General features: G+C 41.2%; 1 protein-coding gene across 1 annotated transcript in view; it reads right to left on the bottom strand.

Annotated features, from left to right (window-relative positions):
• The window catches only part of TOP2A (DNA topoisomerase II alpha), a 30,436-nt gene extending 11,451 nt beyond the window's left edge, over positions 1-18,985 (bottom strand). Inside the window, exons 1-24 of the mRNA XM_033183114.1 lie at positions 18,810-18,985; positions 17,797-17,952; positions 17,513-17,603; positions 17,094-17,157; positions 14,652-14,797; positions 14,366-14,463; positions 13,928-14,140; positions 12,523-12,696; positions 12,230-12,331; positions 11,987-12,124; positions 9,428-9,566; positions 8,900-9,057; positions 8,479-8,604; positions 7,750-7,860; positions 7,501-7,606; positions 7,300-7,409; positions 5,909-6,001; positions 5,498-5,612; positions 5,273-5,394; positions 3,713-3,861; positions 1,373-1,604; positions 1,048-1,182; positions 729-929; positions 392-587 (exon numbers count right to left, since the gene is read on the bottom strand). Coding sequence (XP_033039005.1) covers positions 392-587; positions 729-929; positions 1,048-1,182; positions 1,373-1,604; positions 3,713-3,861; positions 5,273-5,394; positions 5,498-5,612; positions 5,909-6,001; positions 7,300-7,409; positions 7,501-7,606; positions 7,750-7,860; positions 8,479-8,604; positions 8,900-9,057; positions 9,428-9,566; positions 11,987-12,124; positions 12,230-12,331; positions 12,523-12,696; positions 13,928-14,140; positions 14,366-14,463; positions 14,652-14,797; positions 17,094-17,157; positions 17,513-17,603; positions 17,797-17,952; positions 18,810-18,830 — 3,196 coding nt within the window. The 5' untranslated portion in view covers positions 18,831-18,985. The remainder of the gene's footprint in view (positions 1-391; positions 588-728; positions 930-1,047; positions 1,183-1,372; positions 1,605-3,712; positions 3,862-5,272; positions 5,395-5,497; positions 5,613-5,908; positions 6,002-7,299; positions 7,410-7,500; positions 7,607-7,749; positions 7,861-8,478; positions 8,605-8,899; positions 9,058-9,427; positions 9,567-11,986; positions 12,125-12,229; positions 12,332-12,522; positions 12,697-13,927; positions 14,141-14,365; positions 14,464-14,651; positions 14,798-17,093; positions 17,158-17,512; positions 17,604-17,796; positions 17,953-18,809) is intronic.
• Positions 18,986-21,428: the final 2,443 nt, after the last annotated feature.

Genomic DNA, 21,428 nt, shown 5'->3' with positions numbered 1-21,428 from the left:
AACCCATTTGTAATCTTCCTGTTTTTTTTTTTTTTTAACCATCAGCCTTATTATCTCTTCTCTCTTGGTCTCTTTTATTTTCTGTTCCTGTAAACATGATTAGTGTATCTATTTGCTTGATCAATCAGTTTATGCAAGGTCTTCTAGCTCTCTATTCTCATATCTAATTGTCAACTAAATCTTGATTTCTCAAGATGCTCAGTCAAGGAAACACCATCTCTTTCAAACTATAAATACCTAATCAGATATTTAAAAGAAATGCTTGTATAAGTGACCAGGTGAATTAAATGGATTTTGTCTCTTTCTCCACCATTACTCTCACCAAAAATGTTTAAAGAAAGTTTGGTGTAACTAGAGTTTTAGTAAAGCAGTTATTATTCCCAAAACATACCAATGATTATTTTGCCATCTATTTTCTCTAAGATAAAGCGAGCCTGATTATTCAGTTTAGCAGATTCAGCACCAAGCATTCCTAGGAGCCATTCTTTTCTTAATCCATAATATTTAAGTCTGAGTTCAAAAAAGTCTCTTAGAATATCCAACACCGTGTCATATTTCTTTAAACAGCCTACGTGGTCAAAAAGCACCTGGAAAAGGAAAACGAGATTAGAGCCAAGAATAGACAAATTGGCTAAACTTTATAAAGGTAGACTATGATATACTTTTAAAATTGATATTAATCTTTAATATAAATGGAAACATGTACATCTCACAAAACAAATACATACCATAGAGTTGCATGTGAGACTAGTTTGGAGTTTGAAGACTTTGTGTAGTCCAACTCTCTCTGCCTCTGCCAGTTTTTCTTCAGTCATCTTCACAACAAATTTCACAGTGGTATCTGTATGGTATTCCCTATAGTCTGTTATGAGAGGAGGTGTCTTCTCAGTGCCATTCAACATGGGTTCTAGAACTTGTTCTTTGTATGTCTAAAGAAAGAAATAATCCTGAAATTTCTAAAATACAGGCTCCTGAATAGTAAACAGCAATAGTACAAAAAGTGTTTCTTTTGATACAAAACTAAAAAAGAAATCCACAATTATTTACCTGGGTCCATGTTCTGATGGGAAGCTCTGAGATTTCAATGGTTGTGGAATTAAGAATAGCTACTTCACCACTAATCACATATTGATTTGGAGCCAGTTCTTCAATAGTACCCTTGAAGTTCTTGTAACTTGGAAGCTAAATTGGCATTTTAAAAAACAATGTTTTTTAAATGTGATACCAGACAGAAATCACAACAGTGTTTAACAATAAATCTAAGTATAAAGTATGAAATTAAATTTTATGTTTGCATCCTCTTTATTCATACAGTCTACTCAACTGAAACCCAAGGAAAAGTTAAGGCTCTTAACGCACACAGAATACTTACCATTGGCAAAGGTTCTTCTCCATCCATCAAACGCCTGATGTTATTTACAACTTCACGCACATCAAAGTTGGGGATTTTGCAGGACCACCCAGTACCGATTCCTTCAGCACCATTTATCAGCACCATGGGAATAATAGGAATGTACCATTCAGGCTCAACACGCTGGTTGTCATCATATAAAAACCTCAATGTGTGATCATCTTTTGGTGGAAATAACAACCGAGCCAAAGAGCTAAATAAAGAATCAAAGAATGTTATTTTATAAAAATACTGAATTTGACACTTAACTTTTATCGAAAGGACATGTGTTATACAAGAAAATTATCTTGGTTTTACTTGCTGACTAATACTCATTTAACATTATTTATTGAGTACTTTCTATGTGTCAGGCACAAGGACATAAAGTCTCAATCCTCTGGCAGGGCGCGGTGGCTCACGCCTGTAATCCCAGCACTTTGGGAGGCCGAGACGGGCGGATCACGAGGTCAGGAGATCGAGACCATCCTGGCTAACACGGTGAAACCCCGTCTCTACTAAAAAATACAAAAAACTAGCCGGGCGAGGTGGCGGGCGCCTGTAGTCCCAGCTACTCGGGAGGCTGAGGCAGGAGAATAGCGTAAACCCGGGAGGCGGAGCTTGCAGTGAGCTGAGATCCGGCCATTGCACTCCAGCCTGGGCAACAGAGCGCAGAAAAAGAAAGTCTCAATCCTCAAGGAGCTCACATTCCAGTAGAGGTTTGACAGTGAACATACATTTTGTTAGGTGGTGGGATAAACAATGAGAAGAAAAAGTAGGAAAGTGACTGAAGAGGTGCTAAGGAAAGGTAAGCCGTTTCTGATAGGAACGTTTGAGCAGAGAAAAGAAACTGAGGGGGCCAGGTGTGGTGGCTTGCGCCTGTAATCACAGCACTTTGGGAGGCTGAGGCAGGTGGATCACCTGAGGTCAGGAGTTCAAGACCAGCCTGGCCAACATGGTGAAACCCCCATATCTACTAAAAATATAAAATTAGCTGAGCATGGTGGCGTGCACCTATAATCCCAGCTACACAGGAGGCTGAGGCAGGAGAATCACTTGAACCCAGGAGGCAGAGGTTGTAGTGAGCTGAAATCGTGCCATGGCATTCCAGCCTGGGCAAAAAGAGCAAAACTCCATCTCAAAAGAAAAAAAAAAAAGAAAAAAGAAACTGAGGGACTGAGCCATTTGGATATCTAGAGAAAGAGCGTTGCAGGCAAAGGAACAAGTAAGTAAACGGCCCTGAAGAGAAAATGTGCTTGGTATATTTGAGTATAGGCCGAGGACAGTGTGGCTGGAGAAGAGATGGTATGAGAAGGAATCAAAAGATATGGAAGGTGGGGACACGGATCACATAATGTCTAGTTAGCTAAAATAGCTCTTTAGATTTTACTCTGAGCAGTTGAAGGTTCAGAGTGACTTATTTTTTTAAAAAAAATTGGCTGCTATAAGATGGTATATTACAATAGTTTAGATGAGATGGGGGTGGCTTAGTATTTTTCCAATGCAGATCCTATAGGATTGGCTGAGGAACTGGACGTAAGTATCGAGCAAAGCAGTCAAAGGTGACAAGGTTTTTAGCATGAGCAGTTAGAAGGATGGCATTCCATTTACTGAGACAGGAAAACTAAGGATTTGGTTTTAGACTTATGTTTGAGATATTTAACTAGATATCCAAGTGGGAAATGTTGAGAGGGCAGTCAGACATAAAAGTTGAGAGTTCAGGGGAAAGATCAGAACTGGGGATTTAAAGGTATAGACCAGATGAATGGGAGATCATTTGGGAATTGAGTGTAGATATTGGAAAGAGATCTGATGAAGGAGTCCTAGAATGGGCCAGTATTTAGAGGTTGGGAAGGTGACAAGGACCCAGCAGAGACAGCTAATAAGGAAAAAGAGAACCACAAGAGTCTACAGTCATAGAGGACAAATAGTTTCAAGGATGGAGTGATTAGTAACTGTTTGAATGCCACTGAAAGGGTGACTGGGATGACAGATGAAAATTGACCATTCATAATATACTTTCCATAGGCTTATATAGGAGTAAAATTTCAATTGTGATATTTAGGAAGAATCAAAGTCTCCTTTACTCAGTCCCAAGGTCTACATCAAGATTTCTCAACCTTAGCATAATCGACATGTTGCGCTGGATAATTCTTTCTGTTATGGCGGGGCTTTCCTGTATATGTTAGGGTATTTATAAGCCTCACCCCTGGCCTCTGCCCACTAGATGCCAGTATCTTCTGATTAACTAAGTTTTTGTATTTTTGGTCAACTAAATCTTACATTGTTTCAAAACTGGAATGGTGAAAGTGAAAGCATACCTACCTGAGCATTGTGAAGATGTATCGTGGACTAGCGGAATCTTTGCCACCATGCAGTCTGGTACCAAACTGACCAATGGGCTGCAAGAGGTTCAGATTATTGCTACCCACAAAATTCTGAGCCAAATTGATAATGGTCATCATTAGTGACATCTGTGGGGAAAAAAGATTCATTAAGTTGAGGCTTTTACTAATACAAATACATTATTATGACTTAATCTCACTATAATCCTGTAACATTTTGTGAGGTTTAGTTGTTTAGTGACTTTCCTCAGATTAATAGATGGCAGAAGTAGTACTGGAACCTACAACTTCTGGCTCCAAGTTTAGGGCTGCCGTCCAACAATTTCTATTAAGTCCCACTCAACTTTGAAGGCATAGTTCCTCTCCTTATCCTCAGCAAAATGAAATACTTCCTACTTTGTGTTACAATGCTGTGCTCTTTTCTATTCTAGCATGTATCACTTTATTCTATAGCTGTGTGCGTATTGGCCCTCTGGCTAAATTGTTATATCTTGGGGATAAGGAACATATTTTATTTTATTTATCTTTGTATACCTGGTACATGGTAGGCATTCAACAAATGTTCGTTGGGTGAAAATTTATTGTATCCCTACTATATTTTGATTGAAAGCAACAAGACAACCATTATATTTAAAATTCTAGAAACCTGTAGGCAATCTAGTTCTTTAAAACTGTTTTACCTAATTAATGCAAAAAGCAAACACAAAATATTGGTGTAAAGTCAAACAATTCAGACACATATAAAAAGTGAAAGTTGCCCTTTCTAATTCCCAGGGGTAACTAAAGTGAACAATTTGGAACATATTCTTGTAGACCTTTTTAGTTATTGTTCTGCCTCTTTTTTTCCTCACCTGACAATAGACTGTGAATATTCCTCAATGTCAGTGTACAGTTTTACTGAAGCTATAGCACTGATTCTATGCATACACATGTGTCACAATTTATTATAACAATTTTCAAATCAGTGAAGGTCTAAATTTTGACATCACAAAGTTATAATAAACATACTAAGTATCTTTTAATGTAGACCTTTGCAGACTTACAGTATCCCTGCAGGAATACTACTTTCAGAAATCAAAGAGCAAGTAGTTTTATTGTTTGACAGATTTTACCAACTTGTTCTTTACTATGAATATATGAGCTTATACTTTCACCAAATCTATTTTGAGAATGACTCTGCAGGGATTTCTTTTTTTTTTTTTTTTTTTTTTGAGACGGAGTCTCGCTCTGTCACCCAAGCTGGAGTGCACTGGCCAGATCTCAGCTCACTGCAAGCTCCGCCTCCCGGGTTCACGCCATTCTCCTGCCTCAGCCTCCCGAGTAGCTGGGACTACAGGCGCCCGCCACCTCGCCCGGCTAGTTTTTTGTATTTTTTAGTAGAGACGGGGTTTCACCGTGTTAGCCAGGATGGTCTCGATCTCCTGACCTTGTGATCTGCCCATCTCGGCCTCCCAAAGTGCTGGGATTACAGGCTTGAGTCACCGCGCCCGGCCGGGATTTCTGATATAATGCTTTCTGGAAACATGGATTGTATGTTTACCTCACCATGATGATAAGAAGACATTTCAGCCACTGATCCAGCTAACTGGGCAACCTTTACCTCTCGCTTGTCATTCCGTTTAAAGCAAGTAAACAAAACCTTTCTCTGACCTGGTTTCAAACCTTTAAAATGAAATAAGAGCAAACATAAGTATCCTCAATTTAACCATTTTTGGAATTTGATTTCCATCTTACAATGAAAACAGACGAACAAATTGGAACTCACCATCCACCATAGAAGGGATAGATCTCTCGTTATCAGAATTTGAGAACAAGATAAGTTCCTTGTTGATGAAGTCATTATATGTCAGATATGTGGTAGTTTGTCCATACAAGTAATCCTGAAGGACCAAATAGTATTACATTGAGACCACCAGTCTTAACAATGCTCAACACAAAAATCAAACAGAAACCTTTCAGAACTAAGAATTATTTCTGTAATTCTTAAGTCTTAAAGAAATATTGAATAATACATAAATATTTTGTTTTAAAGATAAAGCAAATTTAACTGCTGCACAATTCTATCATATCAAATTTCTTACTAAAATAACTATTCAATAAGTTTAATTTGCTATAGTATCAATACCAAAAGGTCAGTCTAACAGTCCATTCTGTGGGATATATTTAATACTTTTACCTCAGGAAGTCCAAGTAACTTTCGTTGTCTTCTATCCTCCATGAAATTAGTTAACCATTCCTTTCGATCATCTATCTGTTTTTTGCTAAAGGCCTATAAATTAAAGGATGAAAAAGATGTCAGTGGTACTAATAGGTTCCAAAATATCCTTCTACAAAGAATGAACAAACAATAGAAAAACAACAAAAATCTTGTTTTCCTTTTTTTTTTTGAGACAGAGTTACTGCTCTCTTGCCCAGGCTGGAGTTCAATGGTGTCATCTCGGCTCACTGCAACCTCCGCCACCTAGGTTCAAGCGATTTTCCTGCCTCAGCCTCACCAGCCCCTGGGATTATAGTTGCCCGCCACTACGCCCAGCTAATTTTTGTATTTTGGTATTTTTTTGAAACAGAGTTTCATTCTTGTTGCCCAGGCTGGAATGCAGTGGTGTGATTTCGGCTCACCACAATCTCCACCTCCTGAGTTCAAGTGATTCTCCTGCCTCAGCCTCCCATGTAGCTGGGATTACAAGCGCACCCCACCACGCCTGGCTAATTTTTTGTATTTTTAGTAAAGACGGGGTTTCTCCATGTTGGTCAGGCTGGTCTCGAACTCCCAAGCTCAGGTGATCCGCCCGCCTCGGCCTCCCAAAGTGCTAGGATTATAGGCGTGAGCCACTGCGCCCGACCTTTCTTTTCTTTTTTTATTTTTGAGACGTAGTCTTGCTCTGTCGCCCAGGCTGGGGTGCAGTGGCGCAATCTCGGCTCACTGCAAGCTCCGCCTCCCGGGTTTGCGCCATTCTCCTGCCTCAGCCTCCCAAGTAGCTGGGACTACAGGTGCCCGCCACCACGCCTGGCCAATGTTTTGCTTTGTTTTGTTTTTTCTTTTGTGTTTTTAGTAGAGACAGGGTTTCACCGTGTTAGCCAGGATGGTCTCCATCTCCTGACGTTGTGATCCACCCACCTTAGCCTTCCAAAGTGCTGGGATTACAGGTGTGAGCCACTGTGCCCGACCTTACTTCCTTTACTTTTTTTTGAGATGGAGTCTCACTCTGTTGCCCAGGCTGGAGAGCAGTGGCCTGATCTCGGCTCACTGCAACCTCTGCCTCCCGGGTTTAAGTGATTCTCCCGCCTCATCTTCCCGAGTAGCTGGGACTACAGGCACCCGCCACCATGCCCGGCTAATTTTTTGTCTTTTTAGTAGAGTCGGGGTTTCACCGTATTAGCCAGGATGGTCTAGATCTCCTGACCTTGTGATCTGCCCGCCTTGGCCTCCCAAAGTGCCGGGATTATAGGCGTGAACCACCACGCCTGGCCGAGACGGAGTCTTATACAAAAGTGTAAATGTTTCAATTGACTAAAGTAGTGATTTCTAAAATTAGAATGTATATAAAAAATACAACTCAAACGTACCAGGCTGATAGCAGCATCATCTTCAGGACCAGAATATTTGAACTGGATACGATGTCTTTTCATATCTGCAAAATATTCTTTAGCTTCCTTTGATGTGCTGGTACCCAAACCTATAAAACCAAGAATACCAAGTTCCCTCATATAGTCTTGTACAGGGTGTATAAATAAAATGAGAAGTTCTGTATGGGTTTCATTACAAACCTTTGTAATATTTGACTTTCCATTTTTTATGATTTGGAGTAGAACTCTTCCATTCTTCAAATTCAGGAAGGCTATAAAATGCCATTTCTTGCTTGTTTTTGGACACCTGTGATAAAAAACAATGACTGTGGCTTTGTACACTGTGGGGTCCCCTGCATACCTCTGCATGTGACTGGGCTTATATGTATATCCAGGTTTGAGGAGTAGGGCCTTAAAATATCCATGATGGTATCTTAGAAATTAGTGTACCTTCACAATGGGAGTGATAAATTCCTCCAGAAAACGATGTCGCAGAAGAGAGGGCCAGTTGTGATGGATAAAATTAATCAGCAAGCCTTTGATGTGGGAACCATCTTGGTCCTAGAAATATTTGAAAGCCAAAGTTCAAAAGAATTGTTAGGCTGGGCCTGGTAGCTCACACCTGTAATCCCAGCACTTTGGGAGGCCGAGTCAGGTGGATCACCAGAGGTCAGGCGTTCGAGAACAGCCTGGCCAACATGGTGAAACCCCGTCTCTACTAAAAATACAAAAATTAGTTGGGTGTGGTGGCATCCACCTGCAGTCCCAGCTACTCAGGAGGCTGAGGCAGGAGAATCGTTTGAACCCATGAGGCAGAGGTTGCAGTGAGCCAAGATTGCGTCATTGCACTCCAGCCTGGGCGACAAGGGTGAAAGTCCATCTCAAACAAACAAACAAAGAATTGTTTAGAAATAAAAAAAAAAAAAATTATGATTGACCTACTGGCAATTTGTCAAATTTTCTATGGGAATCAAAAAAGGTCTGTTCAAATCCTGGCTCACTTAACCTGTATTTGTAACATATATATGATATAAGCTTATCTGATTAGATGTTGATTAGAGATAATGAATAAAGCTCCTATTTAAATAATTTATTTTCATGGCAAAAAAACACAATGCAATTAAATTAAGACATGCTTAATTTAGTTGAACAATCTAAAAATTTAATAACAAATCTGACCTGATCTGTCATAATCATTATCTTCCCATAACGAAGAGTCTTCAGTGAATCTTCATCTTCATAGTTTTTCTTGTACTGAAGACCCACAATCTTGATGATATTGTTAATCTCAGCATTTTCCATGATCTGAAATGGACATATACCAAAAAAAAGTGTCTTGTTTATACATTTGAAAAGAACAAAGAAATTTATCAGTATATGTTGCTTGAATTTTCTTGAACTCCAGTATTTTGAGCTATTAGCTTATAACTTACTACATCAGAAAGGTCTGTTAAAATAGGCTATAGTGTACCTAACTTCTCAAAATAATCACAAACTGTCTAAAATATATTTTAAAATGCCTAGTGAGGGAATTAAATATAAGCATGAAGTCTTGTACTATAAACTCGATTTAGATTCCAGAGATAGTTTTATATTCTACCTGCTTATGAGAAGCTTCTCGAACATTGAGTATTTTTCCTCTCAGAGGGAAAACCCCATATTTGTCTCTCCCAACCACACCAAGGCCTGAAACAGCCAAAGTTTTGGCTGAGTCTCCCTCAGTCAGGATAAGCGTACAATCAGCGGAGTTTCGGCCCCCTAAAATAAAAATACACAAATTAATCTTAGCTCATTCAGTTCAACCTCAAATATACTAACTTGGATATGCTGTTTATAGCCTTGTGATGAAACACAAGTAATTTATTATATATCAAGTAAAATTATTTGTTAGGTAATAGATCACGATGTAAACATTCTTGTTTTATACTCCAAAATAATCACCTCAATATTATTTATAACATGGAAATGACCTAAATGTTCCACAATAGGAGACAGGTTGATTTTTAACAAGTTATTCTGTTGAATATAGTTATTCTGTCAAGGGAAAAATAAATATCCATGGTATGCCATTAATGAATAAAATAACAACTATAAGACTTAAAGTTTGGAAACATTATTAAATATATACCTGCATCATTGGCATCATCAAGTTTGGGAATTCCCTTGATTCTGTTATGTTTTACAGCTGAACACTTCTTGTTTAACTGGACTTGGGCCTTAAACTTCACCCAGTTTAGTATGCTTTCTACAATACCACAGCCAATTGCCTGAAAATGAGAAGGTTCATATTAGAGGAGAAGGGATCTATCAGAAACCTAGAATACAAACGAGCCTCAATAAAAATAAAAATGATTCAAAAATTAAAAAGATGAAGAACAATAATTTTTGGATAGAGGATGGCACATCTTTCCATGTCAGGTTATCACTGCTGAGGGAGCTGCTCCTTTTGGTTCATTTGTTCAATAAATATTTACTATGTACATATATTGTGCTAGCACTGAGCTACTTGTTGGAGATATAGTGGTTAAAACAAATTAGGCCAGGCGTGGTGGGTCACGCCTATAATCCCAGCACTTTAGGAGGCCGAGGTGGGTGGAACACCTGAGGCCAGGAGTTTGAGACCAGCCTGGCCAACATGGCGAAATCCCGTCTCTACTAAAAATACAAAAATTAGCCGGCATGGTGGTGGGCACCTATAATTCCAGCTACTTGGGAGGCTGAGGCAGGATAATCGCTAGAACCCGGGAGGCAGAGGTTGCGAGTCAAGATTGCACCATTGCACTCCAGCCTGGGTGACAAAAGTGAAACTCCATCTCAAAAGAAAAAAAAAAATTAGCCAGGCGTGGTGGTAGTGAGATGGCTGTAATCCCAGCTGCTTGGGAGGCTGAGGCAGGAGAATTGCTTGAATCTGGGAGGCGGGTGTTGCAGTGAGCTGAGATCAAGCCACGGCACTCCAGCCTAGGAAACAGTGAGAAGCTGTCTCAAAAAAAATTATAAATAAATAAAATTAGACACAAATAAAACAAATTGAGACACTTGTCCTCATGAAGTTTAAGATACAACACAGAAGACAGACATAGGTGGATGCAGTGGCTCATGCCTGTAATCACAACACTTTAGGAGGCTGAGGATGGTGGATCAAGTGAGGCCAGGAGTTCAAGATCAGCCTGGCCAACATGGTGAAACCCCATCTCTAACTAAAAATACAAAAATTAGCTGGGCGTGGTGGTGCATGTCTGTAATCCCAGCTACTCAGGAGGCAAGGAGAATCGCTTAAACCTGGGAGGCAGAGATTCTAGTGATCCAGGATCACGTCACTGCACTGCAGCCTGGGCAACAGAACAATACTCTGTCTCAAAAAAAAAAAAAAAAAAAAAAAAAAGACTGGGCATGGTGGCTCACAACTGTAATCCCAACACTTTGGAAGTTTGAGACAGGTGGATCCTTTGAGGTCAGGAGTTTGAGACCAGCCTGACAAACATGGTGAAACCCTGTCTCTACTAAAAATACAACAACAACAAAATTAGCCAGGCATGGTGACGCACGCCTGTAATCTCAGCTACTCAGGAGGCTGAGGCAAGAGAATCACTGAAAGCCAGGAGGCGGAGGTTGCAGTGAGCCGAGCTCGCGCCACTGCATTCCAGCCTGGGTGACAGAGCGAGACTCCGCCTAAAAAAAAGACAGAAATAAAATAAGTTACAGTGTTATAAGTGTTATGGATAAGCAAAAAGTTTGCTAATAAGGTATGTTTGATATTATATTGGAACCAACTTGGGTGGGGCGAAGGGTAGAAAGTAAAAGCTTTCCTGAGGAAAGGACAAGACCTAAAGTAGCCAGGTGAAAAGGATGTATTTCAGACAGAAGGATTAGCATGTGAACAGATTGAGGAGGGGAAGAGCACTGTGCTTTCAGTAATTTAAAAGCAACAGGACCATATAGGAAAAACTAGCACTGAGATGAGTTGGAGAAGTAGGTGTAATTAGATTACAGCCGATCTTTCTTATTGGCCAAATTATGGAATTTGGACTTTCCCTGAGTGGAAGTCATTGAAAGATTTCAAATGAGAGTGAAGACAAAAATGTGTGCTTTAACACAAAAAGGTCACTCAAAAGCATTGCAAGGAAAGGACTTGACCAGTATGAAGGTTAAGAACCTACTGTAGCAAACCAAAAAAGAGATAATGGTGAGAAGCTACTGCGACATCCAAGAGATGATTCTTATTGATTGGATTAGAGAGGAGGGAAAATAAAGAGAAGGCTCCCAGCTTTGTTTATACAACCTAGAGGTTGGTTGGGGCTTTTTACTAAGATAGGAAGTTGTTTTTTTGTTGGAGTATGGGGAGCTGCTTGTATAGGCAAATCAGTGAGTATGGAGGTAAAGAATTCAATTTTGGATGTGGATGATTGAGAGCAAGTCTTAGGCATTTAAGTGAGGGTGTTAAACAGCTAGATTAATTCAAAAGTGATCTAAGCTTAATGGTGATATGTAATTGGGAAATACTGAAATATAGATGGTAATTAAGTCCTTGGTAAAATCAGTTAAAGAAAAGCCCTTTTTTACTTCCTTTTCAGATTGGGAAGACTTGGAGAAGTGCACTGTGGGAAGAATCATTGTCTCTGCAGAGCTGAGAAGTGCAATGGAAAATAAAGTTAGGTGTTTCTATTTTTATTTCCCTCTAAGTACTTACAGCTTTGATAAATTTTTCACTTAATTGGCATGTTGATCCAAAGCTCTTTGGTTGTAAAGTCATGTTTTCTTTCGTCTGAGAGTCAAACGTTGGGTTTTCAATTAAGGCATTTACAAAAATCCACATGTGATTTTTCACCTGCAATAAAAGTTGACAATAAGTCACTAAAAATGTACTCATGCTTTATTTATAGCCTCTCTTCTTCCTTGACTTTAGAAAAAGAAAACTGCCAAAAGCACATACCTGATGTGCTTTTACTGCAACACCACCCTTGTTCTTCTTCTTCACAACATCAACAAGTTTAGTCACAATCTGATCAGCTACATAATCAACATGTCTGCCACCCTAATAAAGAAAAACACCAAACCATAAAACTCAGTATCCTCAAAATTATAATCATCAAACATTAAAAAAAACTAATTTAACCTCCTTTATACTAGCTAGCCAAATATTCAAGTCTACTTCATATATTAAAAACAATAAGAACACATATATGTAAAGATAAAACATGATTAATAATTTAAGAATAAAATTACCTTGGAAGTAGCAATGCTGTTGACAAAGCTAATTTGCTGAAAGCCTTTTTCACTCATGGTTAAACACACTTCCCACCTGTGGTTCACTTGTTCGTGTATTACTTTCAATGGGTTACCAGTTTCATCCAACTTGTCCTTCAAATACATGTCCACATAACTACGAAATCCTTTTACCTGTACAAGAATTAAAGGTAATAGTATTAAGAAAGTTATTAAAAAATAGTTTCAATGATAGACTATGAGGACTTTCCAAAACCAATGCAATGATATTCACTGATAGGCGTAAAAGAATGGTCATTAAAGGACACAGACCGAGGTGGGTGGCTCACTTGAGCCCAGGAGTTCAAGACCAGCCTGGGCAACATAGTGAGATCCCCATCTCCATTTAAAAAAAAAAAAAAAAAAATTAGCTAGGCATGGTGTTGCTGCCTGTATTTCCAGCTACTCCAGAAGCTGAGGTGGGATGATTGCTTGAGCCTGGGAGGTCCATGCTGTAGTGAGCCGTGATTGCATCACTGTACTGCCTGGGTGACAGAACGAGAGGCTATCAAGAAAAGAAAAAAATAAGTAAAATTAAAAAAAGGACATGAAATATGTATTTTAGGTGTTTCTTTGAGAAAGAAATTCCTTCAATACATTTAAAATGAGCTGATTAAAAAATGTGGCATATTGGCCGGGCGCGGTGGCTCAAGCCTGTAATCCCAGCACTTTGGGAGGCTGAGACGGGCGGATCATGAGGTCAGGAGATCGAGACCATCCTGGCTAACACAGTGAAACCCCGTCTCTACTAAAAAATACAAAAAACTAGCCGGGCGAGATGGCAGGCGCCTGTAGTCCCAGCTACTCGGGAGGCTGATGCAGGAGAATGGCGTGAACCCGGGAGGCGGAGCTTGCCGTGAGCTGAGATCCGGCCACTGCACTCTAGCCTGGGCGACAGAGCCAGACTCCGTCTCAAAAAAAAAAAAAAAAAAAAAGTGGTATACCATTCGCTTTTCAAGAACATATGTGAGAAGGGGTAAGAAAATACTTATGGGTGGGGCCGGGTGCAGTGGCTCATGCCTGTAATCCCAGCACTTTGGGAGGCCAAGATAGGTGGATCATGAGGTCAAGTGTTCGAGACCAGACTGGCCAACATAGTGAAACTCCGTTTCTACTAAAAACATAAAAAATTAGCCGGGTGTGGTGGCGGGCGCCTGTTATCCCAGCTACTCGGGAGGCTGAGGCAGGAGAATCGCTTGAACCCGGGAGGCGGAGGTTGCAGTTCATGTCACTGTACTCCAGCCTGGGCAATAGTGTGAGACTCTGTCTCAAAACAAAAACATATGTGAGGGGAAAAAAATCAATTTTGCATTTGACAATGATTACAAAATCCCTTATTATCATTAACATCCAGGAAAATACTCACTGGCAGTTTATTTCCATTAAGAAAGACTTTGACATCTTTGGTGGATCCAGCAATATCATATGCTCTTCTCACCATTAGTGCAACAATATCTTTGTCCAGGCTTTGCATTTTAAACTTAGACAAATCAGGCTGAAAGGTGATACATGTATAATCTTCTCCACTGAAGGGCTTGAGTTCCATCTCACCAGCTCTCCCCATATTATCCATCCATGTCTATGGAAGTAAAGAATAAGAAAGATGAAAAATTCAAGTCATCTCACAAACTAGAAGTAAATAACATAAATTTATGAGTCCTAATAACCTAATATACGCTTATGACTAATTTTCCTTACTTCAATAGCTTATAAATTATGTTAAATTAAACCAACCATTAATGCCATTATAAATGGCTATACTACTACCATTTATCATTAAGGTACAAGACACTTTTTTACTTGCCTGTTTGAACATTTTCTTGTATTCTCTACTGGCTGTTTCCACAGTAAATTTGGTACTGAATATGTTACACAATTTGGCTCCATAGCCATTTCGACCACCTGGGCAAATAAATATGAAACACTATTTTATTGTTATTATCTCATTGACAGCTTTATTTCTTAATCACTGGCAGAACTATTCGATTATAGAGATTTATTTCCATATTTTTAACCCTCATGCCACAGATAGTCATTTAAAATACATATATTTTTAGTAACAAATATGTTATTTCCCCTCAATACTCTACCTGTCACTTTCTTTTCATCATCATCATAGTTACTAGAAGTTAGGAGCTGTCCAAATATGAGAGCTGGGACATACATCTTTTCAACTTTGTGTTCAACAACAGGAATACCTTTTCCATTATTCCATATACTAATTAAATTGTTTTCCCTAAGAAAACAAGATTGAAAATTGTATTGTACAACACATTAAATGAATGCTTACCATTTAAAAATATTTAAATACTATTATTTCTAAAATATGTATATTCAGGCTGGGCGCGGTGGCCTACGCCTATAATCCCAGCACTTTGGGGAGGCTGAGGAAGGTGGATCACTTGAGGCCAGGAGTTCTGGCCAACATGTTGAAACCGTCTCTACTAAAAATAAAAAAATTAGCCAGGCGTGGTAGCGCACGCCTGTGATTCCAGCTACTTGGGAGGCTGAGGCAAGAGAATTGCTCCAAGTGTTGGGATTATAGATGTGAGCCACCACGCCTATCCCTCAATTTTTTTGACTCTTTCCATATATACCTTCTGAAATTCAGCAGGAACAACATTTCCTACCATGCTCAGTTCCTGACATTCCTGAAATAGGAGTCAAGAGGAAAAAAAAAACTTTTCCAACACCTGAATAGACACTGATAATGTTGAAAAAATATAAAATTTTAAAATGTTAGAGTAAACAAAGGGAAATGATTTATGCCCAATGGAAAGAAAAGAACAATCTGGAAACATTATTATACACCACTCCCACTCCTTTTTTGAGACAGCATCTTGCTCTGTCACCCAGGTTGGAGTGCAATGGCAGGATCACAGCTCACTGAAGCCTTGACCTCCTGGGCTCAAGCAATCCTCTCACTTCAGCCTCCCGAATAGCTGGGACTACAGGCGTGCATCACTACATCTGGCTAATTTTTAAATTTTTTGTAGAGATGAGGTTCTCACTGTGTTGCCCAGGCTGGTCTCAAACTACTCCTGGGCTCAACTGATTCTCCCACTTTGGCCTCCCAAAGTGCTGGGATTACAGGAGTGAGCCACCATGCCTATTATACCCCTTTTAAGAGGATCATCTATACATCTCTTGTTCCCACCCAACAAAGTACATTGCAAAACAAACATAAAAGGGAAAAACAGGCTGGGTGCGGTGGCTCATGCCTAAAATCCCAGCAATCCCAGCACTTTGGGAGGCTGAGGCAGGCAGATCACCTGAGGTCAGGAGCTCGACACCAGCCTGACCAACTTTTGTTCAATTCAACAAGTGACTCCTGAGCAGCTATGGTATGCTGTAGAATAATGAGAGAGAACCCTAGAAAGATATGGTACTGTCTGTGCTTAAGAACTCATTTGTTGGCCGGGCGTGGTGGCTCATGCCTGTAATCCTAGCACTTTGGGAGGCTGAGGCGGGCGGATCACGACATCAGCAGTTCCAGTCCAGTCTGGCCAACATAGTGAAATCCTGTTTCTACCAAAAAAATAAAAAATTAGCCAGGTGTGGTGATGTGCGCCTGTAATCCCAGCTACTCTGGAGGCTGAGGCGGGAGAATTGCTTGAACCTGGAAGGCGGGTTCAGCCTTGGGCAACAAGAGCAAAACTCCGTCTCAAAAAAAAAAAAAAAGGAAAAACAATATCAATCATAAACTGCCTTGCTCTCAAATAAAATGCTGAAAACTTATTTGGACTTATTTCAGTTAATTCTTGAATGGTAATACATTTTAGTTAATAACTAGATATGCGTTATGGTTCTTGTTCTACATAGTACTTATTATCTATAAAAAACTAATTAAAACTAGCTCAACATTTTTTAAAGACTATGATATTGAGTTCTTAGGAAAATCCAGGTATACTTTGTCATAATTAATCAGACTAATAAAAAAGTGAAATAAGCACCCTGATCACCCACAAAGGGACACCCCGCATTTATAAGCAGAAAGGTTAGATCAAATTATTCTCTACCACCACCTACTGGTTTACTGTTTGAATAGCATCATGAGAAAAAGTTAAAACTCTGGATGCCAGAATACTTAAGGCCATTACTGAAGGTGCTTGCTCAAATATTTAGGGATTAAGTGTCATAAGGCCTGTAATTTATTTTGAAATGATCCATAGCAAATAGGCTGGGTGCCATGGCACACACCCATAATGCCAACACTGGAGGATTGCTTCAGGCCAGGAGTTCGAAGATCAGCCCAGGCACTTCCTCAAAAAAACAAAACAAAACAAAACAAAACAAAAAAACAAACAAAAAAAAGAACTAATTAAAAAAAAGATGGAGAAAATATGGAAAAACGTTGGCAACTGTTGGATCTAGGTGGTGGGTATCCACAGGTTTTTCATTTTAGCATTCTGCTTTTGTGTAATTTTGTGAACTTCTGTTTAAGAAAACCCAACTTCACCAGTAATCAAAATATATGCAAATAACAATAGCAATGAGCTACGTAACAAACAAAAACTAAGCAAAAGACGTACGGATCAATTGTGACTCTAATACAAGACATTTTTGGGTCCCTTTGTTTGTTGTCCGCAGCATTAACTGAAAGAAAATAAAATATACATTGGTAAGAAATTAGTGTTTTAAAAAAACATTCTGTAACTCTAAGTAAGATATAGAAAAAAAAGTTCCCAAACAGCACAGGAGTGGCATTAATAAGGTGTTAATTTAGGAAGTTTTGTTCATAGTACTGTTTCCAGGAGAAAACTCAATCTCCTGGGCTCCAGGAAACCACCTCACCTTTGTCAACTAATTGAAATGACAGGAGCCCTGGCTACAGCAGGTTTGCTAGAAATGATACTTTTTTTTAACTTTTATCTTTTTTTATTTTTATTTGGAATGATACTTCTTACGAAAGATTTGACCAGCAGATCTTTATGTTAAAGGATTTACTCACCTAGAATCTCATCAAAGATTTTGTACAAACCAGGAACAAAAGTGACTTCCCTATAGTTAATGCCAACATCTTCATCGTAAACCCACATTTGCTAGAAATAAGGCAAAGAAATAGTTATTTTTACTCTATATTCATTGTTCTGTTATCATGATTACCATAAAGTCTTCGTATTAAATATTACCATATTTAGGCCAGTTCCAGTGACACTCAGTACCCAAGAGGTACAGAAAGAAGAGTATCCATTTCAAGGACTAGGTAACTGCCTTTGATGAGCTTGATTTTACCTGGGTTACTAATTCCACAGAACCAATGTAGGTGTCTGGGCGGAGCAAAATATGTTCCAATTGTGTTTTCTTTTGATAGATTCTTTCAATAGACAGTCTTTTCTTAGCATCTTCATTTTTCTTTATTTTGTTGACTTGCATATTTTCATTTACAGGCTAGCAATTAAAAAGAGAGAGAGAGAGAAGGGGATTTTTAATCATAAGTTTACCCCAAACTAGGAACAAAATGCCTACCATAGTGAGACGTCAATACACATTGCAATCTGTTAGTAGGTAGTGGTGGGGTTGTGTACAAAGAGGACAATTTAAATTCGCTGCGGCCAGGTCCTCAGGTGTCAGGTTAAATAGACACGTATTATCTCACCAAGTGGGTCTGTCTGGAAACCTCTTTTCTTGAGCAACGTGGTAGATGTCATCAATAAAATGCACCCACTTCTTTCAGTTCCTGCACACATTATTTACCGAGTGCCTATTATTATAAACCACGGTGTCCCGAGCACACCACAGATTCTAGTTCGGCAGCAGCAGCTGGGGCGGCTATCAGTTCAATCCCTTGGCCACATGAGCGTTGCGAACTCAGGAAGGGGGCGCTTTTGGAAGCTGGCCAGCCGCTCCAGGGGAACACTGCGCCATGCTCTGCCCTTTCCAAGATCGGGGACATTCAAGACCGTTTTCAAGCAGAGGGCAGGAGGGGAAAGCATCTGTACGCGCGACTCAATAACGTCGCACCCGGGCCGCTGTAACACGGATCTACTACGGGACCAACGGACTCCTGCCCCTAGAAACAGGGCAACAGCGCACTGCACCCTGGAAGCCGGATCATACTTCACTACTAGCACCAGAAGGGGCTTCCGCCTCTCCACGATCACCCCGGAACCGGGAGATGGAGAATATGGGCTTCCAAGCCTGTCGCCGGCCTGACCGCAGCCCCGGAGCTTCATCCGTCACGGGCGTCCAGAGAGATGCCCGGGCAGCGCTGAGGCTCCACCGCCAGTCCCTCCCGCGAGCCGTACCTGCAATGGTGACACTTCCATGGTGACGGTCGTGAAGGGGCTCGAGAACCCTGAAAGCGACTAAACAGGCAGGACCCACGAGACCACCCCGGACCAAGCCGCTTCTCCACAGACGCGCGTCGGTTAGGAGAGCTCCACTTGAACCTTCCTTTAGCCCGCCCGAAGCAGACGAGCCAATCCCTGGCTCGCTCTCACTGTCTCCGTCCAGAAGAACCAATCGTAACTGGTCTTTTATATCCACCTATGAACGGTTGCGTTGGCCCGGGGTTTGTTTGAATAGACCAATCAGGTTAGGGAGGCGGGACTAGGGAGGTTTCAAAAGGCACCACTCGGCGTCGTAGCGGAGAGATTGACAGGGAATCTGGCCAATGACAAAGGCTCACTTGTTTTGTAGTGCGGAAAGCTTGAAAGAGATGGGCGTTGGAAGCGGGAAGGGGTTGCCTGAGGCAAAAGCGAGCAGGTGAAAAAAGCAAAGGATGTTTATTCTCAGGAACTGCCAATCTATCTAAGATCCCTGAAATCTAAAAACTGTCCTCTGTTCTGACGTTGTTAGCGAGGGGAATGGGAGCCTTAGCTTCGTTTTCCTGAGGAAACTGAGTGCCGGCTTTCTGGACGGGCAGCCTGGCTACTTGGTCGAAGCGTACGGATTCTGGCATCTGCCTCAACCCCGCCCCCTTTCCCCTCGAATTTATTTTTCAAAGAAATAAAATTAGGCTGTGTGCGGTGGCTGGCGTCTGTATTCGCAGCACATTGGGAGGCCGAGGTGGGAGGATCGCTGGAGCCTAGGAGTTGGAGACCAGCCTGGGCAACATAGCGACACCCCGTCTCTACCCAACAAGGAAAAAAAAAAAAAAAAAAAAAAAGCCGGGCGAGGCGGTGCACCTCTGTAACTCCAGCTGCAGAGGCTGAGGAGGGAGGATCGCTTGAGTCCCGGAGATCGAGGTGCCTTGAACTGTGATCGCTCCACTGCACTCCAGCCTAAGTGACAGAGCGAGACCATATCAAGAGATAAATAAATAAATAATACAAATAATCAAAATAAAAGTGCTACAGTTGTGGTTTAGGGGTTCCATATAATGGAAGGATGTAGAAAGGCTTTGCAAAATGGAGGGCAGCAGCATTCAGGTCCCCAGTAGGGCAGCGCTAGACTGCAGCTGGTAAATGGAAAGGGATAACTTGTGGTCGTAGCCTCTTGAGCTGAGGGTGGGCTCAGCCGTCCGGGGCTGAAACCTTTTCCGCAGCCAGCTGGCCGGATGCCCTCCGACTGGCTACTTTTGCTCACCTCCGTGAACCCTGCAGTCCAGAACAGCTGTTCCAATTTGACAAGGAAATGCGAAAGACTGAAGGTTTTTTGTTTGGTTGGTTGGTTTTTGTTGTTGTTTTTTTTTGAGATGGAGTCTCATTCTGTTGCCCAGGCTGGAGTGCAATGGCACGATCTCGGCTCACTGCAACCTTCACCTCCCGGGTTCAAGCGATTCTCCTGCTCCAGCCTCCTGTGTAGCGGGAATTACAGGCGCCCGCCTGGCTAATTTTTGTATTGTTTAGTAGAGAGGGTTTTGCCATGTTGACCAGGTTGGTTTCAAACTTCTGACGTCAAGTGATCTGCCCGCCTCGGCCTCTCAAAGTGCTGGGATTACAGGTGTGAATCACTGTGCCCGGCGAAGACTGAAGTTTTTAAATTACTCTTACATATAAATGTTTGAGTGGATTAAACAAAGGTATTGCCCTTACAAGATACCAGGAAAAAAGAAAAAAACAAAACTGCACAATTTGAGTGCCTACTAATTCCAACTGAGTCACCTCCTTCCGTTCATTGCTTCCTTCCTCTACCTGGGTTTCAGTCCCACCTCAGCAATTTGCCATTCGTGTCATTTCGATGGAGGAAGCCTCTCGGTGCTTCCGTGGGGGGAGGGGAAAGATGCCACTCTCTGCAGGACACCCGAGGGCCCTGACAGAAACCAGCCATGCTGGCTTCTACCTCCTGAAACACACTGCCTCCAAGGTAGTGGGGATGGTGGGCATGCTTCCCCAAGGAGGGCAGCTCAGTCTCTGCAGCTCCCGGCTTCCACCCTGTAGGTCATCCTAACCTGCAGTGACCCACCTGGTGATGAGGCAACAGGAATTTAACAAGCAGCTCCAGCCCTATATTTTGGGGGCCCAGCTTTAAATCTCTGCTGCAGTTTAGCCTGATCCTGTGTGTCTTTGTTCCAAAAACCCAGAAGCAGTACTGTGGAGTCAAAAGGACTTTGGGGGCCGGGCGTGGTGGCTCACGCCTGTAATCCCAGCACTTTGGGAGGCCGAGGTGGGTGGATCACCTGAGTTCAGGAGTTTGAGACCAGACTGGCCAACTTGGTGAAACCCTATCTCTACAAAAATACAAAAAAAATTAGCCATGCCTGATGGCGGGTACCTGTAATCCCAGCTACTTGGGAGGCTGACATGGGAGAATAGCCTGAACCTGGGAGGCGGAGTTTGCAGTGAGCTGAGATTGTACCATTGCACTCCAGCCTGGGCGACAGAGCAAGACTCCGTCTCAAAAAAACAAACAAACAAAAAAACACAAAAGGACTTTGGGGCCACACACACCTAAGTTAGAATTCTTCCTGGGTCTCTTGGTTT

Source organism: Trachypithecus francoisi, unplaced genomic scaffold (assembly GCF_009764315.1).
Source record: "Trachypithecus francoisi isolate TF-2019V2 unplaced genomic scaffold, Tfra_2.0 Lachesis_group20, whole genome shotgun sequence".
Taxonomy (NCBI): domain Eukaryota; kingdom Metazoa; phylum Chordata; class Mammalia; order Primates; family Cercopithecidae; genus Trachypithecus; species Trachypithecus francoisi.
This window is presented reverse-complemented; position numbering and strand designations above follow the sequence as displayed.